The sequence below is a fragment of the Bombus pascuorum genome, chromosome 4 (genome assembly GCF_905332965.1).
Source record: "Bombus pascuorum chromosome 4, iyBomPasc1.1, whole genome shotgun sequence".
Lineage (NCBI taxonomy): Eukaryota > Metazoa > Arthropoda > Insecta > Hymenoptera > Apidae > Bombus > Bombus pascuorum.
Genome location: NC_083491.1, coordinates 3013526 through 3038441, shown reverse-complemented (window position 1 = coordinate 3038441; position 24916 = coordinate 3013526). Strand labels below are relative to the sequence as shown.

General features: G+C 39.9%; 1 protein-coding gene across 10 annotated transcripts in view; it reads right to left on the bottom strand.

Moving 5' to 3' along the window:
• The window catches only part of LOC132906526 (protein sprint), a 163248-nt gene that overhangs the window by 24438 nt on the left and 113894 nt on the right, over positions 1 to 24916 (bottom strand). For all 10 annotated transcript variants that reach the window (XM_060958792.1, XM_060958793.1, XM_060958799.1 and 7 more), the window contains 2 exons: positions 11513 to 11636; positions 6005 to 6196 (listed from right to left, as the gene is read on the bottom strand). In XM_060958792.1, the coding sequence (XP_060814775.1) occupies positions 6005 to 6196; positions 11513 to 11636 (316 nt within the window). The remainder of the gene's footprint in view (positions 1 to 6004; positions 6197 to 11512; positions 11637 to 24916) is intronic.

The window sequence follows — 24916 nt, the reverse complement described above, 5'->3', positions numbered from 1 at the left end:
CCGTTGTTGTGCCGTTTCGTGCAATCACGATCCGCGTTTCAACACGTCGGGGGTGGCGGTGTCTCGTCTATGGAGAAGTAATTGCGAGCCGTATTGTTTTTCGGTCCTGTGCCATTCGTCCGCGGCCGCGGGGGTAGCCGGGGGACGATTAACAAAGCTAGAAAACAATGAGTCAGTGGGAAAACAATGCCGCCACAATAGCACGGCTCGTTCGCTGCCGTTCCACCCCCGCTGATTACAAGTTCCGCGCCAAGCCTCCGCACTTTTCCATTATTCGACGAAAAGCAGAGCTGGAAAAAATACCGCTAGCTACTGGAGAAATCATTGGAAAGTGACCGAGCACGGAACTTGTCCTTTTCAATATGAAACATCCATCGGGGTGGTTGTCGTGGATGTCGTCGAAGAATCGACGATTCTACGATTTTTCATCTTTCTTCAACCATCAAAGCAAGGGTTGTTATCTTTGTTTACCGCTTTCGTGTGTTTCTTGGAGCAGGTATATGGACCATTGTTCATTTTAGTCTTTTTCTTTACTTTGGTGTACAGGTATGTGTACTTAAGATCGAAATATTGATATTTTTCGTAAATATCTAATTATCGTAGATAGTCATATCTCGTCGATTTAAATAATTACAATTCATTTGTGAGGTAGTTCTGTATATAAGATTGAGATAGATATACTTGGATAGATAGCGAATTGAAATTTAGCTGTGAGCAATGAACTAGGATAGTAAGAGAATGTATCAAGCGTGTAACATACACAAAAAGTTTGTAACAACTATAAGCCTCGATCGAATAAACGAATACAACGGCGTACGATACAACGATAGTTGATTTTCTAATTGAAGCAAATGGAAAATAAAATACCGAACCGCGTATTGCTTCCATTATTTTTCGATGTATATGACGAAGAAAAAACGTCGCTTGTATTGGATCTCAGTTTAAAGAAACATCCACTAAGAGGGAATATCTGGCGATGAAATTAATTTGATACGTAAGCCACTTAATAATACCGAACAATATGAAGGAAAAGAAAAAGGTCGACGCAGAAAGAAATTGCCATCTTCTCGTCTCAAGTTTCGCCATACTCAAAGCGAAGTAAATTAATTAGATTCAACGGTTCATGGAACTTTCTCCGACGGAGAGTACACCGGGGACCAATCGATCCTGTGTTAAAAGAGACGCTCGACCTGGTCTCGATTCGCCGTTTTCCTCATTGCGATTCTTATCACCGTTCGAGTCGTTACTCCAGCTTGACCCGATCCTCAATTTTTTCACGAGTCTTTATCTATTCTTGATCTCGTTCCGCTGAGCATAAAGCCAGCGATATGAAAGGCTTGACCCTGCTTCCATACAGGCTTTATCACGGGGAAACCTCGATTCCATCTTGATACAATTCCAAGAGGATCTTGACCTCGCTGCTTTCGCCTCTTCGGCTCCTTCCTCTGGTCTAGTCTGGTCTCGAGCTCCAGCTCCAGCTCCTTCTCGAGTGATCTTTCGTTCGTCTTGACACGGTCTCCGAAAGTAATTCAAAAGTTATTACTTTTGGTAGATCCAGTTAAGCAATCTCTGTCCAACCTTTGAGAGGAGATCTTAACGATCTCGTTAAAAAAGTGGAAGACGCGAGGGGGAAGATCATCGTTTAAATTATAAACGAAGTAGTTCGGACGACTTTTTGTACGGCGATAGACTGTTTATATAGCGATTAACCTTTAACGCTCCGACTTTTAATTGTGAATATCAATCGGCAACTCCAACTTATGCTCGTCATACTTGGACTTGCGAGTTTTTAAGTGTCAGATGTGAAATGCTACAATGGCGTGTAAATAATAATATTAAAGCCATTCAAAACAATCTTTATTCACCTCAGGAGTAATATAATTTTGATTAAAATATTTATATTAACACTTTACCGACCTCCAGCTCAGGCGCAGATTCTCCCTGGCGCCGGCCCTGTTTCCGTTTAGACTCTCCAATACCATTCTTTTCGCTCATCGTGAACGATAAGTTCTTCAAATTGGTATAAAACTGTGAGAGCTTACAAAGCAACGCAACTGAAGCAACTGAAGCTACTTTAGTATTAAATAACAAATTATTGCTCAAATAATGAGCAATAAATAAAGATTGCCGACGATAAAAAGCCGATTGATAGGTTATCAGTCAGTAAGTGTCGGCGACAAAAAGCCGATCGGTAGGCTATCGGTCGGTAAGCGTCGGTAATAGAAAGCCGATTAATAGGCTATCGGTCGGTAAGCGTCGGAGACAAAAACCGATTAATCGGATATCGGTCGGTAAAGTGTTAATTATAATTGAGCAATGTGTGGAATTTTCTGAGCGCCGCACATTGGTGGTGCCTAAGAGGCACACGTGAAGCGTTAAGGGTTAACTGTTAACCATTTCAATGATAAGAATTCTCATAAATTCTAATAAATACCAATACTTGCATAAACATGGAAAAGATCTTCGACTAACAACGCGTTCTTCGCTTTGACGAACCAGTATCTTCATAACGCTTTTAGTTGTCTTGTAATATGCAAGAAATTCCAAATTAAACGCATCGATGCTTCCGATATTTATTAATTATTAACTATTATCTTAATAGAGAAGATAACTTTCCAAGAATTAGTAAAAAGTCTAATACTCGCAGAGTATCTAGGCGTATTCGAAATCAGCGTTGCGACGTCGAACACCAGGCATTGACACGATTTTCCATTTGGGACCCAGTCGCCTCGACTTCTATTCTTCCTCGCGTGTCAGATAAGATCCATGCACGGCTCGTCGCGATTGTTCCTGCGGCGGGCAAGAGAGATAGCCGCCATGGAAACAATGCTCCTCGCCGAGAAGTGGAAAGCGGGTACGGATTGCGTAGATGGAGAAGTTTGATCGGTTCTTATCTAACACAACCGGAAGAACGGGAGTCCAGCTGGCTGGTGCGTCCGATGGAAAACTGTGTCGACGTTATATGCGCATTAAAGACGTTGTTTTAGTATTATCTAACTTTATCGCGATTCCGGTATATGGAATATCTAATTAAAAAGTAGTCGGACTGCAAGCACAGGACAAATGATAAAAATATGAAAAATATCGTACGTTTAGGTATGCGTTATCGGTTGTTCTAGTATTAGTGTCAGTCTTTCAACGAAAAGGTATCACGACAAAATTCTACGCTCTATTAATTCTTTGGCAGCGTAACAAAATTACGAAGACTTCAGAATGAACGGCTTAGATGATCATTAATTCTCTATCCTCGACGCTTCTTGCGTTTCTGGTATCGAATATAAAAAAGCAAAATACGTACTATCAACGTACTTGTAAGCACCGATGTGCTTAACGATATTCAAATCGCCAAATTCGTAGTACTATATTTTATAGCTTGCTCGGGTCTACTAAGGGCTAAAATCCGCTACTTGAATAAATGTCAGAATTAGTCGAAGAGGTCGCGCCAAACACAGCCATCGTGTTCCTCTTCGTCTATTCGATCTAGCTCGGATAATGTATGGTACTCGAAAAGATCAGCTACTTTGTCACGCGACAAATGCTCGTGCCACGTGCGTTTTCAGCGCGAACAAACGTTCAAATCGGGCAAAAAGCAGGCAACACTGGAGGAAAATCCCTGGCGAGAGGAACCACGCTAACAACGCCACTTGTTATGCGTATTTTCTGGCAGACCACGGGCTGGAACGTTGCCAGCAGCTTAGGCGGTCGTATTTCGTCGAGGCAACGTCTGCCGTTTGCATTTACCGCATATTAAGCCGAACCGGCTGCAACGGTGCTGCTTGCCAAACGGTCGATGCGTTCGCAGACACTTTGGCCGCGGCTGATCTGGCGACCATCTACGCCAGCATCCTTATTACGCCGAACAAGGGTTGTTAATTACACCCCCGTGTGTTTTGTTGGGTAGACAGTTCGAATGGAATTGGGAAATTGGTGTTCGAGCGAGGTGGAAAGGATTTAATTAGGTGGCTTATAAAGGAGAGGTAGTTTAGTGGTTGCAGGATTGAAAAGGAGCGAGAAACGAGTTCCATGTCCGAGAATTTGAATGGAATAAGATATTTTCTTGTGTGTCGGAATTTTAGAAAATAGAAGATCGAACGTGCAAAGTATGATGCCCGTGAAGTTTAAATAAAAAGTGGCGGGAGAAACGGAAGAAACAAGTGACTCGCGTCTTGCGACTTTGAGAGATGAGAAATTTCGACGCTTGAAAATTTAGATATACGCGATTCTCTTAGACAAGCAAAAACGTTAACTCTTTTTGTTGCTTTAACAAGCTCGCTTGTCATAGGAAAATCTACGATTTTGAGAAATGGAAAAATTGCAAAAATCTGGCGTGTCGCATTTAACAAACACAAGTAATAAATAACTTTTAAAAATATTGAAATCTTTACGTAAATCGTCCTTCGGTGAAACTATTCGTAAAAGAGCATTACGCACGTCCGAGAGCGAGAAAAGAAAACGAGTATATATATTTTAAATTCCCCTAACCTTCCTCTGCCATCGCTGTTTCCATTATCAAATAGCATTGAAAGGAAAAAATCCCGCTTTTATTAAACGTTATAGATCATCAAGGAACAACGTTAAAGCGAGGAGATACTCTGGCATAAATTCTGCCCGTAAATAAAACGAACAGATCCTAGGCCGCCATTCATTCCCATGGTCGAACAATGCGAGACGACGAAAAATATTGGCGGAATCAGTGACCGATCAAAGCGTCGCAAAAGTCTGCAGTAGTTTTCCCAGTAAACAAAAAAACGCCGGTCGAACAATCGCTCGCGAGATATTTCATACTCTTTGTTTCGTCCGGAGCTGATTTAATGGCGGCACTTTCCCTTCGTGGCTACTTGAACAGCTTCTTTACTCGCTGTTCGTTGTACGCGATGCGCCCTTCTTCCCCGTTGTCTCTTGTTACGTAAATGCATCATCGACAACGCGAGTTATAAATTTTCCGTAAACTTGTTCATTGTAGTATGGCGAAGATAGATCGGCGACTAAACTTGAAAATATTGGGCGGGCGATTTTTGAAAGAAAAGAGATTGCGAGAAAGGGAAGCACCAAAGCCGGTTTCACGTATCGCGAGCTACGTATCGCTCGTCTCGTCTAGTTCCTGCGTGGATCACCTGTGTCGATCGCTCTTTGATCTGGCAAAATTATCGCCGGCGGCCGAAGTTGTTGGGAAACCAGCAGACGACGAAATCAGCACCGCTATGCCGTATCTTTTGAAAATCGGCGTGCGTCGTGCGAAAGGATTCATTGGTATACACGTGTAGTGCATATTGGGTGTCTATCATACGCGTACCGCGATACACGTACCGCCGTGTGAAACCAGTTTAGCCTTCTATAGATCTGGCTGATTTTAACGCTGCTGTATTTCTCGGGTCTATGCAATTTGGAACGTACGTTACATTTCGACAGACGTTATTAGAATATACTAGTTATCAAACAGCAAAAAAGATTATACGAGTTAGTATAGAATATAATAGTTATAAAATATTTTATCACTCGGTGTAATTTTCGTAGTTTTCATTTTTGTGTATTCCACGCTTTTTTACTGAACGAGTAGCTGAAAAAGAGAAGATACCCGAGGAGATACAGAGCGAAGAAGAAGCGAGGAGAACAGCAGAGTTAAAGCTATTTGAATTTTTTAAATCTCCATGACACGTCCTAGCAAAACCTTCACGGCCGATTAAAAATACTCGTAGCAAGGAAGATCGATAGGAAAAGCCGAGTACGATAATACGATAGTTTTCATCGAAGAAACAGCTTTCCAACGGGGCGATAAATGAAATTCTCTCGCATCGGAAACTCTAAGAGGTTGGTGCAGCAGCACTCGAGAGCTTTCCACGACGCTACGCTTTTAATCCCCTGCTGGGAACGCCCGTGTACCTTCCGTGGAAAACTTCCTGGTTGGTCAACAAGAGAGAAATACAAAACGAGAGATAAAGACAAGGTAGACTTTGCCCAGCTTGCAATTTTCTTACGGTTAATCGATTCGCTTAAGTGCACTCACCCCTTCCTCTTTGCCTTGCAACAAGTGGAAAGCGCCGGCTCTTTGGATGCCAGGAAGGAACCAAATAGGATGCGAGCGTATGAGCCTCTCGATCAGAGTGATGTCGCACGCGACCTCGCTGCCAGAATCTTCCGTCGAGCTCGAAGATCCACCCGAGGTGGCCGACCCTTCCGAGGAAAGCGACTCCTCGCTCTGAAACATAAAGTCAATCGGTTAACATTTCCGTCAACATCTACGTGTTCCAAGAGAGAGAGCGAACTTTTTCAGACAGCGCACCATCAATATCATTTAACGATACATCAAGTTGGGTTATCATTTTTATTGTTCTACGAATTTTGGAAGACCAATAAGAGCGCAAATACCCCAACTCGTTCCCCTTTGTTAAATAAAATGACATACGAGTTTCCTCCTACAGCTGTTGTAGCTCTAACATTAACTTGAAACATTCTTCTTTATTCCGTGTAGTTGAATAGTTGGTTGTGACATTTTGAAAAATGGTGACGATAAAGGCTCGTTATATCATACGTACGTATAAGCCGATGTGTTACATTTTGAGTACGTCTCGATCGATATGTAGCGGCACGTGAGTAGAAAACAATTTAAATCGTGTTGTTATTTTTCCTTAAGAGTATCAAGATCGTTAGGATACATGTAATGTAAAAATAAATAAACTCCAGGTAAAACAATGTCGCCGCTACGTGCAACTGTCGAACGAAAACAAATTTGAATTTTCCGACTCTCCCCCGACTCTTCAATATCGACGAGCTATCTAGGAGTTATCAAGAGTTATCTACCGAGTTATCGACGAGTATTTATCGAGTATTAATTAGCAATTTTACTTTGCGATTTATACACTGTACGAGCGACTCAGTAAATATAATCTGTATATTGATTTATTATTTTAAATATATTCGACGGTTTCGATAACATGCAACAACAATAAATCTCACGAACAAACATTCTCTATACAAGTCCTCTACAGACATTTATATGTCGGAGATGAAAGGACATCGGGGCCATTTTTTTGGAATGTTTGGGAAGGTCCCCGATACTTTAGTCCAGACTTTTTATTACAGCCGTACTTAAATAATGAAACTGAGAAATAGCTGTTTATGATTTAATCCAATAATGTTTGTCCGAGATTTATAACTGTGGGCTTGGGCTCGAAGTGACATAGCGGGTCGCTGAACGTAGCCGCGGTCACGGGAGGGACGTGTACCTAACAGAGGTATGGAGTAATCAAATAGCTCTCCTTAAAAACAAAGATTGACCCGAGGGATACAGAGAGGTACGGAGAGGAGCATACAAGGGCAGTTCCACTTGGACTCAGGTTCAGTACGACAAATCCTACCTGTACAGTGAACAAGTACGTTGAATGACAGCAGAATCTTGTATCAAATCGCGATCGTCATCCCGTTGACCCTGTATTCCTTATCGAACCTAAATTCATTATCATCGATATCTCGATTATCCGATCGCCGCTATTACTTGTTAAACTCTGTAATAATCACGTTTGTATCAATAAATATCATCTATAGTATACAACAATGATGGCCAATTCACACGGAGATTCCTTTTACGCCCCAAACTTCAATGATAACCCGACATATATGTAAGATCGTAAATCTCGGGATAATTCAGGTGTCCGATTCTGAAGTCTGAAAATCGAGATTTATTGTGAAAGTATTTAAATGAAGTACAGAAATAAACAACAATTGATATCAATCTATAACAATAAATAACGATAAATTACATAAACGAGAAATAACAAGTTCTGTACAACGTTTACCTGAAAATCGAGTATCGATTTTCAACGCCCTGAGCTACCGATCTTTCTCCGTCGATCTTCAATATTTTAAATAATTATTCTGTGATCTTGTCTATCTTCGATGTTGCTCTCTGTCCGTCCGTTTGGAAAATGAGTGTTTTTTTTTTTTATTTTATTTTGGTATTTTACAATTTGTCCTTATGGACATTTGGTAAAGTGTTATATCTTATTGGTGAAAAAAAAAATAAAATAAAATAAAAATAAATATAGCGTGGGGTGGCTACCCCCAGCGGGGTGCCAGCTTCGTTTTTTCTAAGTTATATCTTTTATGCGAAAATGAGTGTCTCTCAAAAATGGTTGTCCGTAAAACAAAAGAGGGTCGCTCTATCCGTGAAACAAAGAAAGTCGTGCTATCCGTAAAACAAAAAGAGTCCTTATTCCACGTGAACTCTAGGGAGTTTACATATATATCATCGGATCTATGCGAAAGTTTCTTCGATTGATCGAAACCTTGTTATCAGTATCGTCGCAACGACCAGTTCTCTCGCTTAAATACTAACAACGCGTATTAACGAAACAAATTATTCGTTTCAGAAAGCCGAAATCACCTTTCTACCCACCCGTACACGCTTCTCAGTCGTAATTGCCATTTTACGATTCTCCTAATGGAATCATTACGAGTGTTTCCGGTATCCCCGCGGGAAGCCAGGGCTACGATATTCGCTTATTTCGTTCGTAGCTCGACGACTATAATCGTCGCGGAAACAAAGAGGACAATTAAAAGTGGCGCAGATACGAGGAAGCGTTCTGCAGAAGAAAAACGAGAGAGTAAAAAGGAGGAAAAAGGAAGTGTGCAACAGTAGACGGATGGAAAAAAAAGTCGGAGGAACGATTAAACGAGCAGCGAATAAACGTTGGGGCGAGCATTGGCTGCAAATTGAGATAACCGGTGAACCCGTTCGTTCTGCACCCTGCGTGGTGTCGGTATAATACCGCATTAGAGTGTATTGTATGACGATCAGGTAGGATTTACACCCTCGGAATTGCGGCTTAAGGGCCAGAGATTTCCATATTCGCGGCGTTGCGTCGCTCGCCAGCGAATCGTGACTTTGTCCAGTCGTTCTTCGTGCTCGTGTTGGAATTGGCCGGCGCGAGGTTTTACGGTGGTCGAAAGGAACCGTGGGGACCGAGATTAAGCAATGAAGTGGAATTAACGGAGCGAAACGTGCCAGACGTTTGGGAAACTATACCGTGCATGGTTTATATGTTGTGCGTATTCAGGCTGATGTTACGTTTATGATACTTTTGGATGTTATTCCCAAGAATAGAATATCAAAGTGCTCGTTGTACATCGGATTACGTCGTCCGAAAAGTTTCTTTCGTTTTATAAGGAAATAATGGACAACATTTTCCGTTTTATATTATTTTATCGAATTACGTACGATCCATTTTGTTTTATCAAGATAAAAATCACAACGTTTGACAGATTAGGTTTCGTGTTTGTATAACGATACGTTGTTGTAAAAGACGTGTCTGTAAAAGAAAAACACTTTCCGGACAACCTAATAATATACTCGTACTTGGAATTTCATTATTATATAATTACGTCGCATTTTTAAGGGTAGGGTTGTCGCTAATTGGGAAACAAAACGAGCAATATGAAATGAGGGACGCGGGAAACGCGTATATCGATAAAAAGTTATTTTTGTCAGCGTGCTTCTTCATTCTGCAACAAATTCGTTAGTCAACGAGTTAATGAATCCAAAAATTCGTATGAATCTCAGTTTCCTAATAATCTGAATCTCAACGCACACCCCGTTGCACGTTGTAACCCATAAATAATCACTAAACGATACTCGAACGTTAAACGATCGCGATCACGCTAGCTCGTGTCGTAATAAATCAAAGCAGGCGTCGATTAAACTTCTCCCACCTCTTATCCGATTCTGTCGCCCCGAATAATCCCACGATTCCCCTAAATACCCTGTAAAAAGTACAGAAGGGTCGCGAACCCAAACGGAATCGGTCTCATTTCCAGTGACGCGAATTAGACGTTTGACGAATCGTAGAAAAACGTTGGATGGGAGAGCCGACGATTGTAAAAATCCAGACCAATCGATCAGCATCGATCAAAGTGTCTTACAAGGTGGAGGACGTGCGATTTAGCCAAGCAACTAAAAGTATTCCTTTGTAGCTAATCGTTCGCGATTATCTCGGATAGAACCTGTAATATTTGAAATATTTGTTGCGAGCATACGCTTCGTAAAGTTCACGCTCTTCTTCTTTTTTTTCTTTCAAATTGGTACGGGAACAGGTTTCGCAGTTACGCTGAAACGACGTAATTTAACCGAGTGTTTCTGCATCGCGCTAGAATTTTCCAACAAGAGGCTTTCCTATTCAAGTGCGAAGGTTTTGCTCCGGTTGGCTTCGTTTTGTGCAAAGGGTTCAACGCTGTAATACCGTGGAATTGCCTTCGTTACCAGCGATTCACGATCCCACCGATACGTGTTTCGTTTAAGGATAATAATTTGTGAAAATTAAAACACATTCACCACACGCGTTTGCCTTTGCGCTCGGAAAAACGCTTTTTATTCTCCGTTACATCGCCCTATTAACGCAAGGAAATTGAACGAAACAATGGGAAAAATGTTTGATAGGACGATGATAAAAAGTTTGACGCGACTGGGAAAACTGATCAGTCTTTTAACTCTTTACTTCGAAAGTATCGCGAACACCAACGCGCTCGTACGACCTATCAATTTGTATCATTCGCGAGAGCTTTCAATCAGACCGAGTTTCGAAAATAACGAGAAACAATTCGATCCAGGCGCTTGCCACGAGCTTCAGACCGACACATCGCGAGCATCGATCACTTGCGTTTCTCAATTTTTCCGGCAACCCTATTTTTTCACTGCAGTGGCGCACGAGGACACGACGGGGGTCCGAAGAGGATTCGCGAAGGGGTTCGCCGCGTACTGGAGTTTCGAGTGTAATTTAATTTGAAATGCAGACTGACACACAACGGCGTTTCAAGTTAAACGGATTAAACGAGGACGTGCGACGCGTGTTAAACACCCTCGCAGCCAATTACGAATCCCTTAATTACGAGCCGCCGAAAGTATTCCACAGTTGCAATTTCCCGATCACTCGATTGCTTGCGTCATTTCGTGCGCCGAAATTACGAAATTTCATTACAGGACATTAATTCGCTGTAACGCAATATACTAATTATTTTCCGACAATTTTACTAACGTCGTGTCCGTCGGAAAAACTGAACTTTCAGTCTTCCGTTGAATGGTTCGAAGATATCCGATCATTTTTGACAAGATACGTCTCAATTACAAAATTAAAAATCGAAAACGTAAATACGTAACGTCGTTTATAACACAAATGAAACAAAGCGTAAAATGTTGAGGTCCACATCCAAGAGATTGGCAATTCGAACGAGTTAATAAATTATCGATTAACTAAACGACGCACTTATGTGATTTTAGTAAAATAAATCTCAAGTATCAACATACCAAAATATGTCAAACCATTCAAAAGATATTGTCAATTATTAAAAAGCAATCATTTTCACGTACGAAAAAAAAAAAAAAAAGATTCGGTCTAAATAGAATAAAAGATCTCGTTACGAGTAGCAACTCTTTCGTCTCGTCGTTGGCAAACTATACAACCATTAGCGAAGACCTTCGAACGTCAACGCGATTATTAAGCAAGAAGGAAGATCTCTTACTCACCTGTACATGATGTAGCTGCGTGAGCTGATGATGCTGCAGCGGATTTGGCGGAGGCGTGCTCGGCGAGCTGACAACCTGAACGGTTCCATGCTGCTGCAGATACGGTTCCAGGAAGACATCGCTCCTACGAACAGAGAAAATAGACCGTCTCCGTTTAGTCTCGTTTCGTTAATTAGCCTCCTTCTGTCAGACGTCCGCTAGAATTCGCCTGGACAAATAAGTAACGCGATTTCGAGCCGCTTTCACGCGGTTAGAAAGACTATTAGCATTCCGTACGTACATCGCGTCGTCGTTGTACGACTATAATTAACAACTTTCAGTTTGTTCAAATTGCATGGATCGCATCTGTGAACTCGTTTCAATATGGCACGTTGTACGATACTGATTGTTAGTTTTGTAAATCTCCCAGATTGTATGACATAAATAGACAAGATGGGTTGGTAACATTCCTGTTCCGTTACATCAAGCAACTGTTCAGCGTGGTACAGCCACGGCATTTTCTCGATAAACTTCCTTCGACAGAATTCTTGGAAATTTATCGCCAGGAATTATTACACCGAGTATCTCGTTTTAATTCGTCGATGCAATTGTTTAGAAAAATGTATGAAATGGAGCAATCTGTGTAACATCCACCCTGTTTGCGCGTCTATCTGTCTCCTGTTTTTCATTCAACGTCCCCATCGTTAATCCACATCATTGGAAAAATAAATCCAAATCCTTTGATCGCGCGAGAAACGTCTTATTGAATGCGCGTAAGCTCGTCTTTACGATCGTCGTTCCATTCACCCGGTAAATACTATATTTTCTTGCGTTCCATTTCCCCACCAAAAACCTTCTAACGTAGAATGGCGAAAGAGGAAGCGGAGGCAAACATAAAAGTGTCCTACTACCGTCCAATTTTCTATGGCGAAGCGATGGTACATGGGTACAGAATTCTCGTTACCTGCGCCATTGCACTGCTGCAGGTAATCGCTTAGAAACTCACGAGTAAATTCTCCGCATCGGGGCGCCTCCGCTCTGAGGGGACAATACACGCTTTGTAAACAGACCTCTGTACCCTAGCGTAATTTCCGCCGAGCTGATTCAGAGAAACTGCGGTCTCTGTGACGAGAACAGACCTAATTGATCCCGGGATTTCTCCCTTAGGGATCATCGTTGAAACAAAGATAGGATTTTAGAGAAATTCGAACAAATTTGAAGTTTCGTGGCGTGATTTCGAGGATTACGTAAATCTTCGTCTATTTATCTTTTCTTGCTAATTCGTTAGAGTTAAATGGGTCGAGTAAATTTAAGTAGTTTCAGTGATTTTGCTTTGAGCTTTTGGTTAGTAGGTGGAAAATATTTTGATACGCGTAGCATCCAAGAAGATTAATTTGCCAACACTGAGTAAAAGTTACGAGACATTTTTAATTATTAAACGAGAATGATACTTGTTAATCGCGTGTATTCTAAGGAAAATTAAATCACGCTACGTTTTGAAAATTTTATCACAGATCGATCGCATTAAAATCTACGTTTCAAGCCCGTTATCTATAGGAACTTACAGACGGAATGAACGTGGCAAACCATCGATCGAATCGTCTTAGCGTTCGTCGAGCTTAACAAGCGTCCACGAGACATCGTAGCATCTCGAAATTAACGTCGACTTAACGAAGCCTCCGGTATCCGCTAATTATACCGATAATCCGTACTCGTGTAAAGAGATTCGAAGCCCACCGGTACCGACGGTGCTCCGACTCTTAATTAATGATCTCATTAGAGTCCGAAAAGTCCCCTAATGACCTATCTTACGGCCACGTCCAACCCTTATCCTCCCACAACCCTTTCGATTCTCTTGCTACGCTCTTTTTCAACGTTTCTAAGTTTTTCTCGCCCGTCTCGTATTCTTTTCTTCTCTCTGCTTACAGTTTCATCAATTTGTTTATCACCTGCTTCGTGAGTCGAGGTCAGCTGTCTCGAACAAAGAAACCAGTGTGTGTATGCGTTCTCCGGCGAATGGGAACGACGTATCGCGTTGCGTATCGCAAGCTAATTACGCCACGTAGTAGTCACCACGCGTCAGAATCTAGAGAGTAAGTGGCGCGTTACGCGGAAACGCTAGGCGTTAGATTAACGACGCAAGTTTTTATGCGTTCTGCAGTATTTACACAGTTCCTGGGAAGCTTCGAGTACCAGGGCTTTACCATTAGTAGCTTTGAGCGCAGATGCTTGGCCGTAGTTGCCAATGGAAAGCAGAAATCTTTTATAGGAATTCGAGGACATCTACGTTGATACGACGTTCGTTATAATTCGATGTATCGGTGGATGGAGCTTTCAGTTCGTTTCCATGACTTTTTCAAATTTATTTCAAACAATTTTCTCACGTTACAATTCCTAATACCAGTAGACTTTTTCACGAGGGAATAATCGGCAGAGTTACCTGAACCATTTAACCGCGAGCGGTACGCTTCACAAACGGTATTATTTCGAGCAAACTTTGTCGCAATTCCCGAGCTGAATATCGAATGAAGGGGCGTTGACGTATGCAAAGTCGCCGACTAACACCCCCTACACGTCCGGCGCTCTATTGTCCTCTGCGTTTGACAGCTAGACGGCTTGTCTCGGACCTTGTCTGCCCCAAACTATCGCGTTCGTGCTCCAACATCGCTCTCGGAACCGTATACGGATCTCTGTGAGGGAGCCGGAGAAATTTTCGTTGCGTTTCGATCGATCTAGAGGAGGACAAACGCTTGACAACGGCATCGGATACGAATCGGGGAGTCAAAGTAGCAAATGGCGCAAGTGGCGCAAGTGTCAGAGGTGAAGATTTCCCGCATGGCTTCGAGTTGAGAATCGTAGCGATCCGAGTTAAGATTCTTTCAATTGCTGCGATTCTTTCAATCGTTCCCTTAGTTTCGATCATCGATTAATATTAAGTTACATTAAGTTACAACAAGTTGACAAAAATATAATGAATTTTTCAAACAAACTATAATAACAAATAAACAAAATATAATGAATTTTTCAAACAAACACTATGATTTTCAATCGGTATGTTTGTGAATTTTTACATCTACTTGTGCTATTTTGTTTGTTTTTGTATTATGCACGGGTGTCCTGATTTTTAGAAACTTCGACGACTCCTGTCGGAGACTTTGTTAATAAACAATTGTAATTTATAGCGTGGTATTAATCAAGCTGTGGCTAATTAAGCCGATTGCACTTTTACTTTCTCCGATCATAACGAAATTGAGATTTAGCGTTTCAATTCTCTGGCGACGGTCTTCGGGAGTAAAATAAATGATTATAGCACTCGTACTTTATCAATGAGATTTATATCCTCCGCTAAAGAAGCAGCTTTTCATGTTTTTGGCAGCCACGTCGTTTATCACTTGCATGCTATAACTATCCGAAACGCGATAGCAATTGTAACCGATGATACAGCAAATTTGAACCAACAAATGACGACTTTATCGATGTAGATCCTCTATGATCGTAGAACGCTTCAAGTGCTCATAGAAGAAATAAATGGTCAGGGAGAGTTCGATTTAATGAAATGAAACGAGCTCGAGATGATTACTGGTGCACGATAATTGCTCGCTCTTGGTATTGATACAGGTTCGAAGTTCCAATCGTTTCTAGCGATCTCAATTATACAAGATGATTCTAAAGTTCAGAATTCTTCACGTAGCGTTTGTAACAGATCAAGCGGAACTGCGATACTTCCTTAAAATTATCAGATTAAATGAACCATTTTCTTCGAAGATATTAATTACATCGATAATTCTCTGGACTACGTCGATCGTTCGACAACTGCATTTGACATGTCTCTATTAATACTTAACGATCGATAATTATCGAACCGCAAACGGATACTAATTATGCATGGCGACGAACAAAGATATTCATACAACTAAAATTTTGCTATTACGATTCCTCGTGCAATTTTATAGATTACATCCCTTCGAATATTATAAAAAGAACTTTGGGTATTTTGCATATTTTTGCATATTACGTACATTCTGTTAATTGTAATTATTTAATTACAAGGATATTTAAGTTTGTAAAAACGTGTCAAATTTGTATAATATACAGAAACACATAAAGCATTGCAGATAAAATATTTATCTCAAAATTGAAATTTAATGGGCTACAAGTTCTTGCTTACTTCGTTATACTCGTAAACGCGCGAATTTGCATAAACGTGCACGCAATGTTCCCACGATAAACGAATTGAAATATAATAATTTAACAGTAATATCTCCACAGCGCAGCCTTCTAACCTTTTAGGGTTAATTAGTACGACAAACAGACCTCCTTTTTGTACTTAGTCTAATTGTCAGCCTGTTTCAAAAATTCATTCATCATTCGCTGATCCGTGAAATCCAGTCACCATCTGTCCATGGTTCGGCAATTAAAAGCTGGTCTTCCGGGGCATAAATCATCGTCGAGGAAACGGCGTTGACGTTCGCCCGTTCTATATTTTATTTTTCTTTCGACGAGCATCAAGAGACGATTTGTTACGTCGCGACGCGACGTATCGATTTTTCCGCCGCAGCGATATCTGCCGGACGTCATTGATTAATTTTACGCCGTGGATTAATTGACTGCTCGAAGAGTTTTCAGTCGCACGCGCCGCCACGTTCCTGCTTCCGAAATACAGACACAGGTGTATCGATTTAATTAGACAGGAAACATGCGCCGAAAAAGCCGGTCGGTCAACATATACGGAAGTACCCGAGGTTTTCCATTCGCGTGATTTAATTGGCAAATCAGCTCCGACTATTTTTAGATACCCGTGAAACACATGAAACATTCATGCGGTAGAATATTTAACTTGCCAGTTTTTAGATCATTTGGTAGTTTCCAACGAGTCTGCAAAGACTATCATGCGAGAGACATAAACAATTTCTGAAATTCCCTTCTATCACTCAGCATCCAAGCCTGATCCCAAACAAACCCACGATAATGTCTATAACGATGATTTATCATCGACTGGAAACTAAAAAACGAAGCCAAACAAATAATTCTTCGAAGCAAAAGCACATTTCCCTTTCTTACCAAATGTCAGAACCCTTACATATAAAGACTTGTACCAGTTACTATAACAGTCGATCTGAAAATAACAAAGGGCCAACGACGCGGAAGTTACGTTCCTGATTCGGGCACCAGGAACGTGTTCGTCGTCTGCGGGATCGGACGGGGGTTGCCATGACGACTGGGGAGGTTCTCAACACGTGGTCCAGCAACGGCCTCGTAAGGGTAAAAGGGGGATTTTTACGTATTAACGAGCGACCCTGTGCATCGTGCTTGCAACGGCGGATGCGTTCTTGCGTCTGGAGAAGTTCAAGGGACGAAGCTTCCATCTCGAGGAACGCGTCTCAAAGGCGAGGATTCTCGAGTGGCGGAGCTGGTCGCTCAAAGGAACGCGACCAACGAACGACTCTTCGTTCTTTCAAGCGATATGGCCCTCGTGTTTTCGACCAGTCTTCCTGCCTCGAGATGTTAAGTTCGTTGCAGTTAACAGAAAGGGCGGCTAATTGTTACGAGTTTCGAGGGTTGGGGATTGCTATTTATGGAAGTGGGTTGTTGCTGTCGTGATCGACAAAGCGTACGGGTGTACGTATTTATTAAATTCAGATTTTCGCAGCTCTGAAATAGGCTTGGGTTACCATCTACTCCTTCCTATTTTAGTTACCATTATTTGGTCATCGTAAAAAGAATAAAAAGTGTATGTATGTACATATTTATCAAATTCAGATTTTTGCACCTCTGAAATAGACTTGGGTTACCATCTATTCCTTCCTCTTTTGGTTACCATTATTTGGTCACCGTAAAAAGATTAAAAAGTGTACGTATGTACATATTTATCAAATTCAGATTATTTCAGCTCTGAAATAGGCTTGGGTTACCATCTATTCCTTCCTCTTTTGGTTACCATTATTTGGTCACCGTAAAAAGAATAAAAAGCGTACGTATGTACATATTTATTAAATTCAGATTTTCGCGGCTCTGAAATAGGCTTGGGTTACCATCTACTCCTTCCTTTTTTGGTTACCATTATTTGGTCACTGTAAAAAAAATAAAAAGTGTACGTATGTACATATTTATTAAATTCAGATTTTTGCAGCTCTGAAATAGGTTTGGGTTATCATCTACTCCTTCCTCTTTTGGTTACCATTATTTGGTTACCGTAAAAAGAATAAAAAGCGTACGTATGTACATATTTATCAAATTCAGATTATTTCAGCTCTGAAATAGGCTTGGGTTACCATCTATTCCTTCCTATTTTGGTTACCATTATTTGGTCACCGTAAAAAGAATAAAAAGCGTACGTATGTACGTATTTATTAAATTCAGATTTTCGCAGCTCTGAAATAGGCTTGGGTTGCCATCTACTCCTTCCTATTTTGGTTACCATTATTTGGTTACCATAAAAAGAAGAAAAAAAAAATGAGATAGGAGGCCAGAAAATTTTATAAAGTTGGAAATTTCATTTAAAGAGTGAACTATTCGAGGCATTCTAATTTTATGTAAAATTAGTATAAGGTGGGGAAGATAGGGAATGCGTTTTAAATGGTATGTTATTTCGATTCCGAACTCTAATTCAATTCACCGGCTGCTATTGAACTCGGGCCAATCGGGCCTGGTATTCCTGCAAAACCTTGAATCGTCGCCAATGGGGGCGGTTCAGAAATTCTTAGGCAGTCAGCAGAAAGCATCTCCTTTTTTAGTCTTATCGTTGCGATAAATTAAACGTACCAGGTACATACACTTTAATTAATCGCGAAGAAAATCCCAGTTACATTTGCTAGTCGTTCCAAAGAAAATTATTACCGTTTTCAAGATTTCTTTCATGTTGTTTCAAGCGTTTTTGCAATCTCTTGTCAATTACGTTGAATTGTTTCCACCTGTTTCTGACAAAAAAATCCGTATAAATTTACACTTCAAGGAAAAGCGATCTTTTTGAGGAAACACTCTCGTTCATTTAGCGCTATCTTCGAGAGAAAGAAGCAGCACGAAACAGAGAGGAAAACTCATTTCTTCTCAGGAGAGTACTAATTTCATTAATTAGAGAAGGGTTAAAATGTAAAATGGAGATTGCATTCTTTCGCAAGCATCGCGACGCTTCTCTAAGGTCTTTTCGGAAGACGCTTTCTGTGCGAAGTTTAAAGAAATTCTCAGCCTTTAAAAGAACCTTCGCTTCCTCTTTTCTTCCACCTCTTGCATCCTTCACATCGTGTAAACGAGGAAAGTTTCATTAACAAGAATAGACGTAAGCTTTCTAACAAATTAGAGTGGTTTCTTCTCAGTTCATAAAAATCGCGAAATAATTTTAATAGAATGGAATTTTAATACAATAAATCCTATTAATTAGCAGAACGAAACAATTAAGAAGAATTATCTTTTATATTGACATGTAAATCGAATTTTTGAGGCAAATTTTAAAACAGTTAATATTTAAATAAGATTGTCAAACGAAGTGTGACGATTTTCAAGCTGAATTTTTTAACAGACCCTTTGGATAGAATGCTTTAAATTTTTATGCTAAATTTTAAAATAGGATTTTCGAACGCAATATTAAACTAATATTGAACTAAGTCAAATCTTACAAAAGATAGAATTCCCGTACGAAAAATATAAATTTTCGATGGAATTTTTTGAATCAAAAATCAATTTTAATATTTTTGAATAAAATTTTCGCGAATTTCATTTACACTTTCGAAACCTTTTTCGGTAGTAAAGTTTATGATCGATAATTTTCTTGCGCGAATCCTCTCCTGGTTGAACACTCCTGGTTGTTTCGTAGCTTTTGCTTCTCTTGAATGAAGGTTAGAAAAAAAAAAGAAAAAGACAAAATCAGCTGATTCGATGGCTTCGAACGCGCATCCTATGATGCATAAAAGACGTTCTTCTTTTTTTCTCACGGAGAGAAAATACGATAGACGGCGTGCACATATTTTTCCGGTCAACGATCATCGTGATCGACAACTCTTTTCTAATTCTCTTTTCCTCTCACGCTGAGCATGAAACCGTTTCTCGTGACTCAGCATCGTTTAAAACGAACGTTTCTTACTTTTTCTCGACGCACCGCTGTCAATGGAAAGTTCTATAACTGTTACGCTAATTATTTGGGGCAATTAGATGCGATTTCGTTACAAGAAATCAACCACGCTCAATTGAATCTTTCGACTTTCTTTTATATTTCGCGGAATAATAATTATCGTGCAAATTTTCTTTATGTAAAATAAAACATCGTCGTCGTTCGTTCTTACTTTTCGTTCGTTATAGAGTTAACACCGGAGAATTTTAATTTGCCAGAGAAATTCATTTTTTCAGAATGAATTGTATGGTTCGAATTTTAATTTCTATTTAATGCATTTTCTCCCGGATTGTTTTTTTTTTAAGGATTCTTTGGACATTATACGTTTCAATTCGGAATTTAATTAAGATTTAATTAGTGCCAATTCACGCTAGGATTTCAGCTACGGCGTATAATTTCAAATGTAACTTGTACAGCTTCGCTCACTTTTTATTTACGTTCGCTGTACTTTCTCCTATAATTTCACGAGCTGATTCTACACGAAAATTAGCACAACTATAAGAAATTTATTGCGAGTAACGTCGTAGGTAGCAACATGATTGTGATAATATCATTTTTGAATTTTAAATCTCTAATATGTCTTAGGAATACATTTACGCATATACTGTCACAAAACAAATATTTTCTTCAAACAATTTAATTAAATTGCAATATCAAGTCATGAACCAAATTATACGTTCCCATACACGACTCAACCTCTTCCCCATAAACGATTCTAACAAATTATCCTTTACAAATAATAACGCAAGATATGTTCTTTCTCCGATCTAAAAAGATATCCACAAAAACACGAGAACTTCCATAATCGATACCAGACTAACTTCTCTAACTTTTCCGCCTGGCTCACATTTTACGACGAAAAGTTTCTATTAATCCAACTTCTTAACCGAGTTGTCGGCACTCTAAGAATCGCGTGGCTCATCGGTGGAGATTAAATCGACCGGAAGCGGCGTGTTCCATCCGGATATTGGCGGAAGCCCGTTCACGAAAGGGATTAATTTACGTCGTAAGGAGCAAAACGCGATCGTGTTCGATCCAATCCCAAGAATGGGTCGAAGAAATCGTGTTTCCCTCGCTGTGTTGGCTTATTCGTGAAATTTTCCGGTAAATCGCGAATATTCGATGAACCGTGCAACTGTGCGCTACAATTTTGCGCATGAAATGACTTAAAGGAAGAAATACAGTGCTTGTTTTTTGGAGGAATATTGGGACTGGGAGTTTTATGTTGTCTTTTTAGATGAACACCGATTTTGAGAAATCGTTTTCTTCTCGGCAATTTATTGTTTCTGTCTAATTAATTTCTAATTTTTTCTTTCTTTCGTTATTTGAAAAAATATTCGATCGAATAAAGCAAGTTGCGAATTTTCTCTTGCTCTTTTGGCTGTCAAAGACAATTTAAAAGAAAATTTTTCTTCAAAGTTGGATTATTCTTCAAGAAAATATTTAATAGGTGGGAGCAACAAAGCTAATGTAATTAACTATCTCGTACGCCTATTCATTATTGCATACTAGATAGTGAAAATGACGTTTCGTCATGCATAGAAAGCACAAACGATGATTCCAATGGGAATCAGGTCGATGCTGCTTGAAATAATGGTGTTGTCTCACGCAAAACGGGAAAAATTGGACCGTGAAGTAATCGCGCGATCGGTAGGGTCCTCGATGGAACGAGACAACGCGACATGTAACCCGGAAATGGTGATGGATCGGTCAAAAATTCCCTGCCCGCTTTCGACGCAAGCAAACTTGTCTCTTTACTTTCGAGTTACGAGCCCGTCAAGATCCATCGTGTTAGGAAGAAACAAAGCTCTTCGAGGAAAGCACTCTGCTGCATTAAGACTAATAGCACGCTTCCTGGTCGTTACTTCATAGAACGTGGCCGTTGCTCGCCTCGATGCCGGGGGAACCATCGAAGACGTTATGTTTTAGAGGGAATTCTTAATGTTTAGCGAGAAGGAATGGTCCACTGCAAGGAAAAAAGATTCTAGACCATAGTTCTAGTTTATTATGTATAGTCCCAGTACTTTTCGAATACCTTTCTCTGGGAAATTATCTTCAGAATATAGCGCAAAAGTGTGTTTATCTTGGTTTTGCGATGAAATTCTGTTTTATATATTTCTACGTATCCGTAAATATTAAATTGGTAAATCGAAATGTAAATTTCATTCATCTGTCAGTACTTGAGAGTGTCTGAATCTACAGTTGTCATTTTGGCTCCTCTATCTTTATTATATCACGATATCGAGTGAAACGTACGTATGTAGATATTTATATATCGTAAAAATATAGGATTTTCAGACTTTTCATTTTCGCACCATACAGAAGGTTGAGAATGTTTTCGCATTGTGTCGCTTTCAAAGCATATCGTACATAAGATGACCAGAAACTAAGATGGAAGAATATCGAAATAAGTGGCGAGTAGGCTACTCTGAACTAAGTTCGAACAGTCAACCTATGCTACTTAAACTTCAGCGATCTCTGCTCTCAAAAATTCGCAAGATTTGATGCGAAACTTGACAGCCAGAAGCTTACACCTTCTCGCACGTTCATAAAACCTACTGATAACCTTTGCTATATTAAATTCTCTCTAATATCGCGTTAATAATAATTTTTTTTTTATTTTATTTTGGTTTTTACAATTTGTCCTGAAGGACATTTGGTAAAGTGTTATATCTCATTGGTAAATAAAAAAATAAAATAAAATAAATATAGCATGTGGGTGGCTACCCCCAGCGGGGTGCCAGCTTCGTGCTTTAGTTATATCTTTTATGATTTAATAATAATTTGACGACACACACGAGCGTCTGACGCTTGTTAAGCGGTCAGCTAACCGTCAATATACATACACAGGTAGATCAGGAAGAAGAAGAGGAAACTGAGAAGAAAAAGAGAGAGATGGAAAGAAAGAAGGAAAAAGGTGAGTCGAAGGAAGGTAAAGTGCGACTGCCGTACACCGGCCTATCCAATTTCTCATGGAAACCGAAGCCGAAGAAGGCTCTTGGATTACACGAGTGGGAGCAGCAAAGTGATCTTGAGTTACTGTATGTAACACGCGACACTTTACTCGCTAAGTGTACCTCCACGCTCTGTTTCGGCTGTCTCACCGACGTCACCCGTTATATTGTCCTCTTTGGGACCGGAAAGTCGTATGGTTCAAGGCGTTCCTCTTCGATATCTTCTACTGTTGATAGTACAAGGGGAACTCTTTATTTAGGGCGCTTGATAAATAGATATAAATAGAGAAATTGTAATGGAAAATATTTCGAAACACGATTATTAGCTGTAGAGTAATTGTAACAACATGGAGCATCGATTAAGTACATTCAGGTTATTCGACAATAAAGCGTAAATAGATCAATTGTTCTAGAGGATATTTAGAAATATTATTACTACTTTCCTTTGCCAAATTTTCAATCGTAATATATTGTTCATATTAGGTTGTTCGTTTTCTAAGGAAATAATAGACGCACAATGCTTTTTTCTTTTATATTAGTTTATTGAATTATGCACGAACATAATAATAGAAATAGAACGAAATGCATCATACGTAATTCAATAAAATAATATAAAACAGAAATTGTTGTTCGTCTATTATCATCATATGAAACGAAAGAAACTTTTCGGGCAACCTAATATCATAATTAATATCACGTTGATTTAATTAATATTACACAGCGTGACATCGATGGGACTTGTGTAGTTATTATTTTCATATATCTGGTATTTTTCGTATAAAAATGAGAGTGGGGTATAATTAAATAGAGAATACAAGTAATTAAATTCAAAAGTATAAAAATTTATGGACGACGTTCAGTATAGCGTTGCTATAGTTTAAAAGAGTATTTGTGAACGAGTATCTTCATGAAGATAAATTTGTTTGTTCAGTAAATTTTTCTTGCACTCATTTATACTGTATTACTGTCTCATTTTTCGCTCCATCTTCGTTATTTCCCCGAGCTATCCAAAAAGAAGATTCTTCTCGAGGGTGAAAAATATCATTAGAGCTCGTCTTTTTCCCGTCGTCCCGGTGACTGTACGTTAACGGGGATTAAGGGGATAGAAGCTTAATCTTTTTCAAAATTCATGATTCCTACCGTGGGATGCGCCTGTCAGCTCTAATCTTGGTCGTCCGAGAAAGGAGTCTCTATCCGACCGAATGCTTGACATTTTTATTCCCTCGACAAATTTATCTCCTTTCTTATATCGAAATTTAGATCACCGCAACAATTGATTTCATCGAAATTTACTCGACGAGGGAGAAAAAAAAAGGAGAGAAAGGGAAAGAAAAGAAGGGCTGCAAAAATATTCAACTTGAACAATAGTTGCAAACAAGAGAGAAGAGGAGACAAAGACAGACAAAGAGAGAGCAAGAGAGACAGAGAGAGAGAGAACAAAAACAAAAAATTCGAATTACAAGGGAAATCGAAACCGTGTTTCTCTCGGTGCGTATATTCGACAGATCGTTTGTCAAACCGAAACAGGCTGATGGAAAGAGCGATTCGACGAAGGATACGTTCCATTCTGGAAATTGGTCGGCTGAAACGCGCTGGCCAAATATAGTAATTAGAGGGTACATAATTGCGGGAGTTCGGAATGGTCGGTGATCAAAGGCGAACCGTTTGCCCTTTTCCGTTCGTTCGACGTGGCACCGCGCATATTGGGCTTCTGTGCAAAACATTCCACCAAGAATCCACACGAGGGTCTGCGGAAATTTACGCTACGCCCTCCGTTTCCTGCCTGCCATCGTATCTTTAGTCTGTACGAGGACAAATTCTTGATCAGAGGAAGAACGATAAAAAATTCCCCGCTTTCGTCCCTTTTCTTTACTTATTTATCGGCTGCTTGTGTACGTTCCATGAAATAATGATATTCAACCATTGGCTACGACGGCTTATGTGTCTTGAAAATGAATATACATCAAGTGATGTATCACAGTGTCATTTACTGACATTCTCCGCTAAATCCGAAGGGTGGCTGGACATTGAAAAAGTATCTTTCTAGTGTTTTCTTTATAGTTTCACGAAGATGTCCAGGAGATTAGCTGCGACTCCGTTGGAATGATTGACGTCTTTTGTCATATTGAGAGATTTCTTCCATTATCGTGAGAATGCCGTTTTTCTCTTGATTTGGCCACACGCCAATCTGCACTCTCGATGGCTCTCTTAGCCTTTTGTTTTGCCATCGTTCTATAATTTTTAAATTACAATCAAGCCTGTTGAATGGTTAACTATATTGGGTTGATTGTATCTGAGAAAGATAACTGAGACTTTCTATGAGTTCACATTTTTATCAATTATTTCTGCGCATTGCAATTACGATTA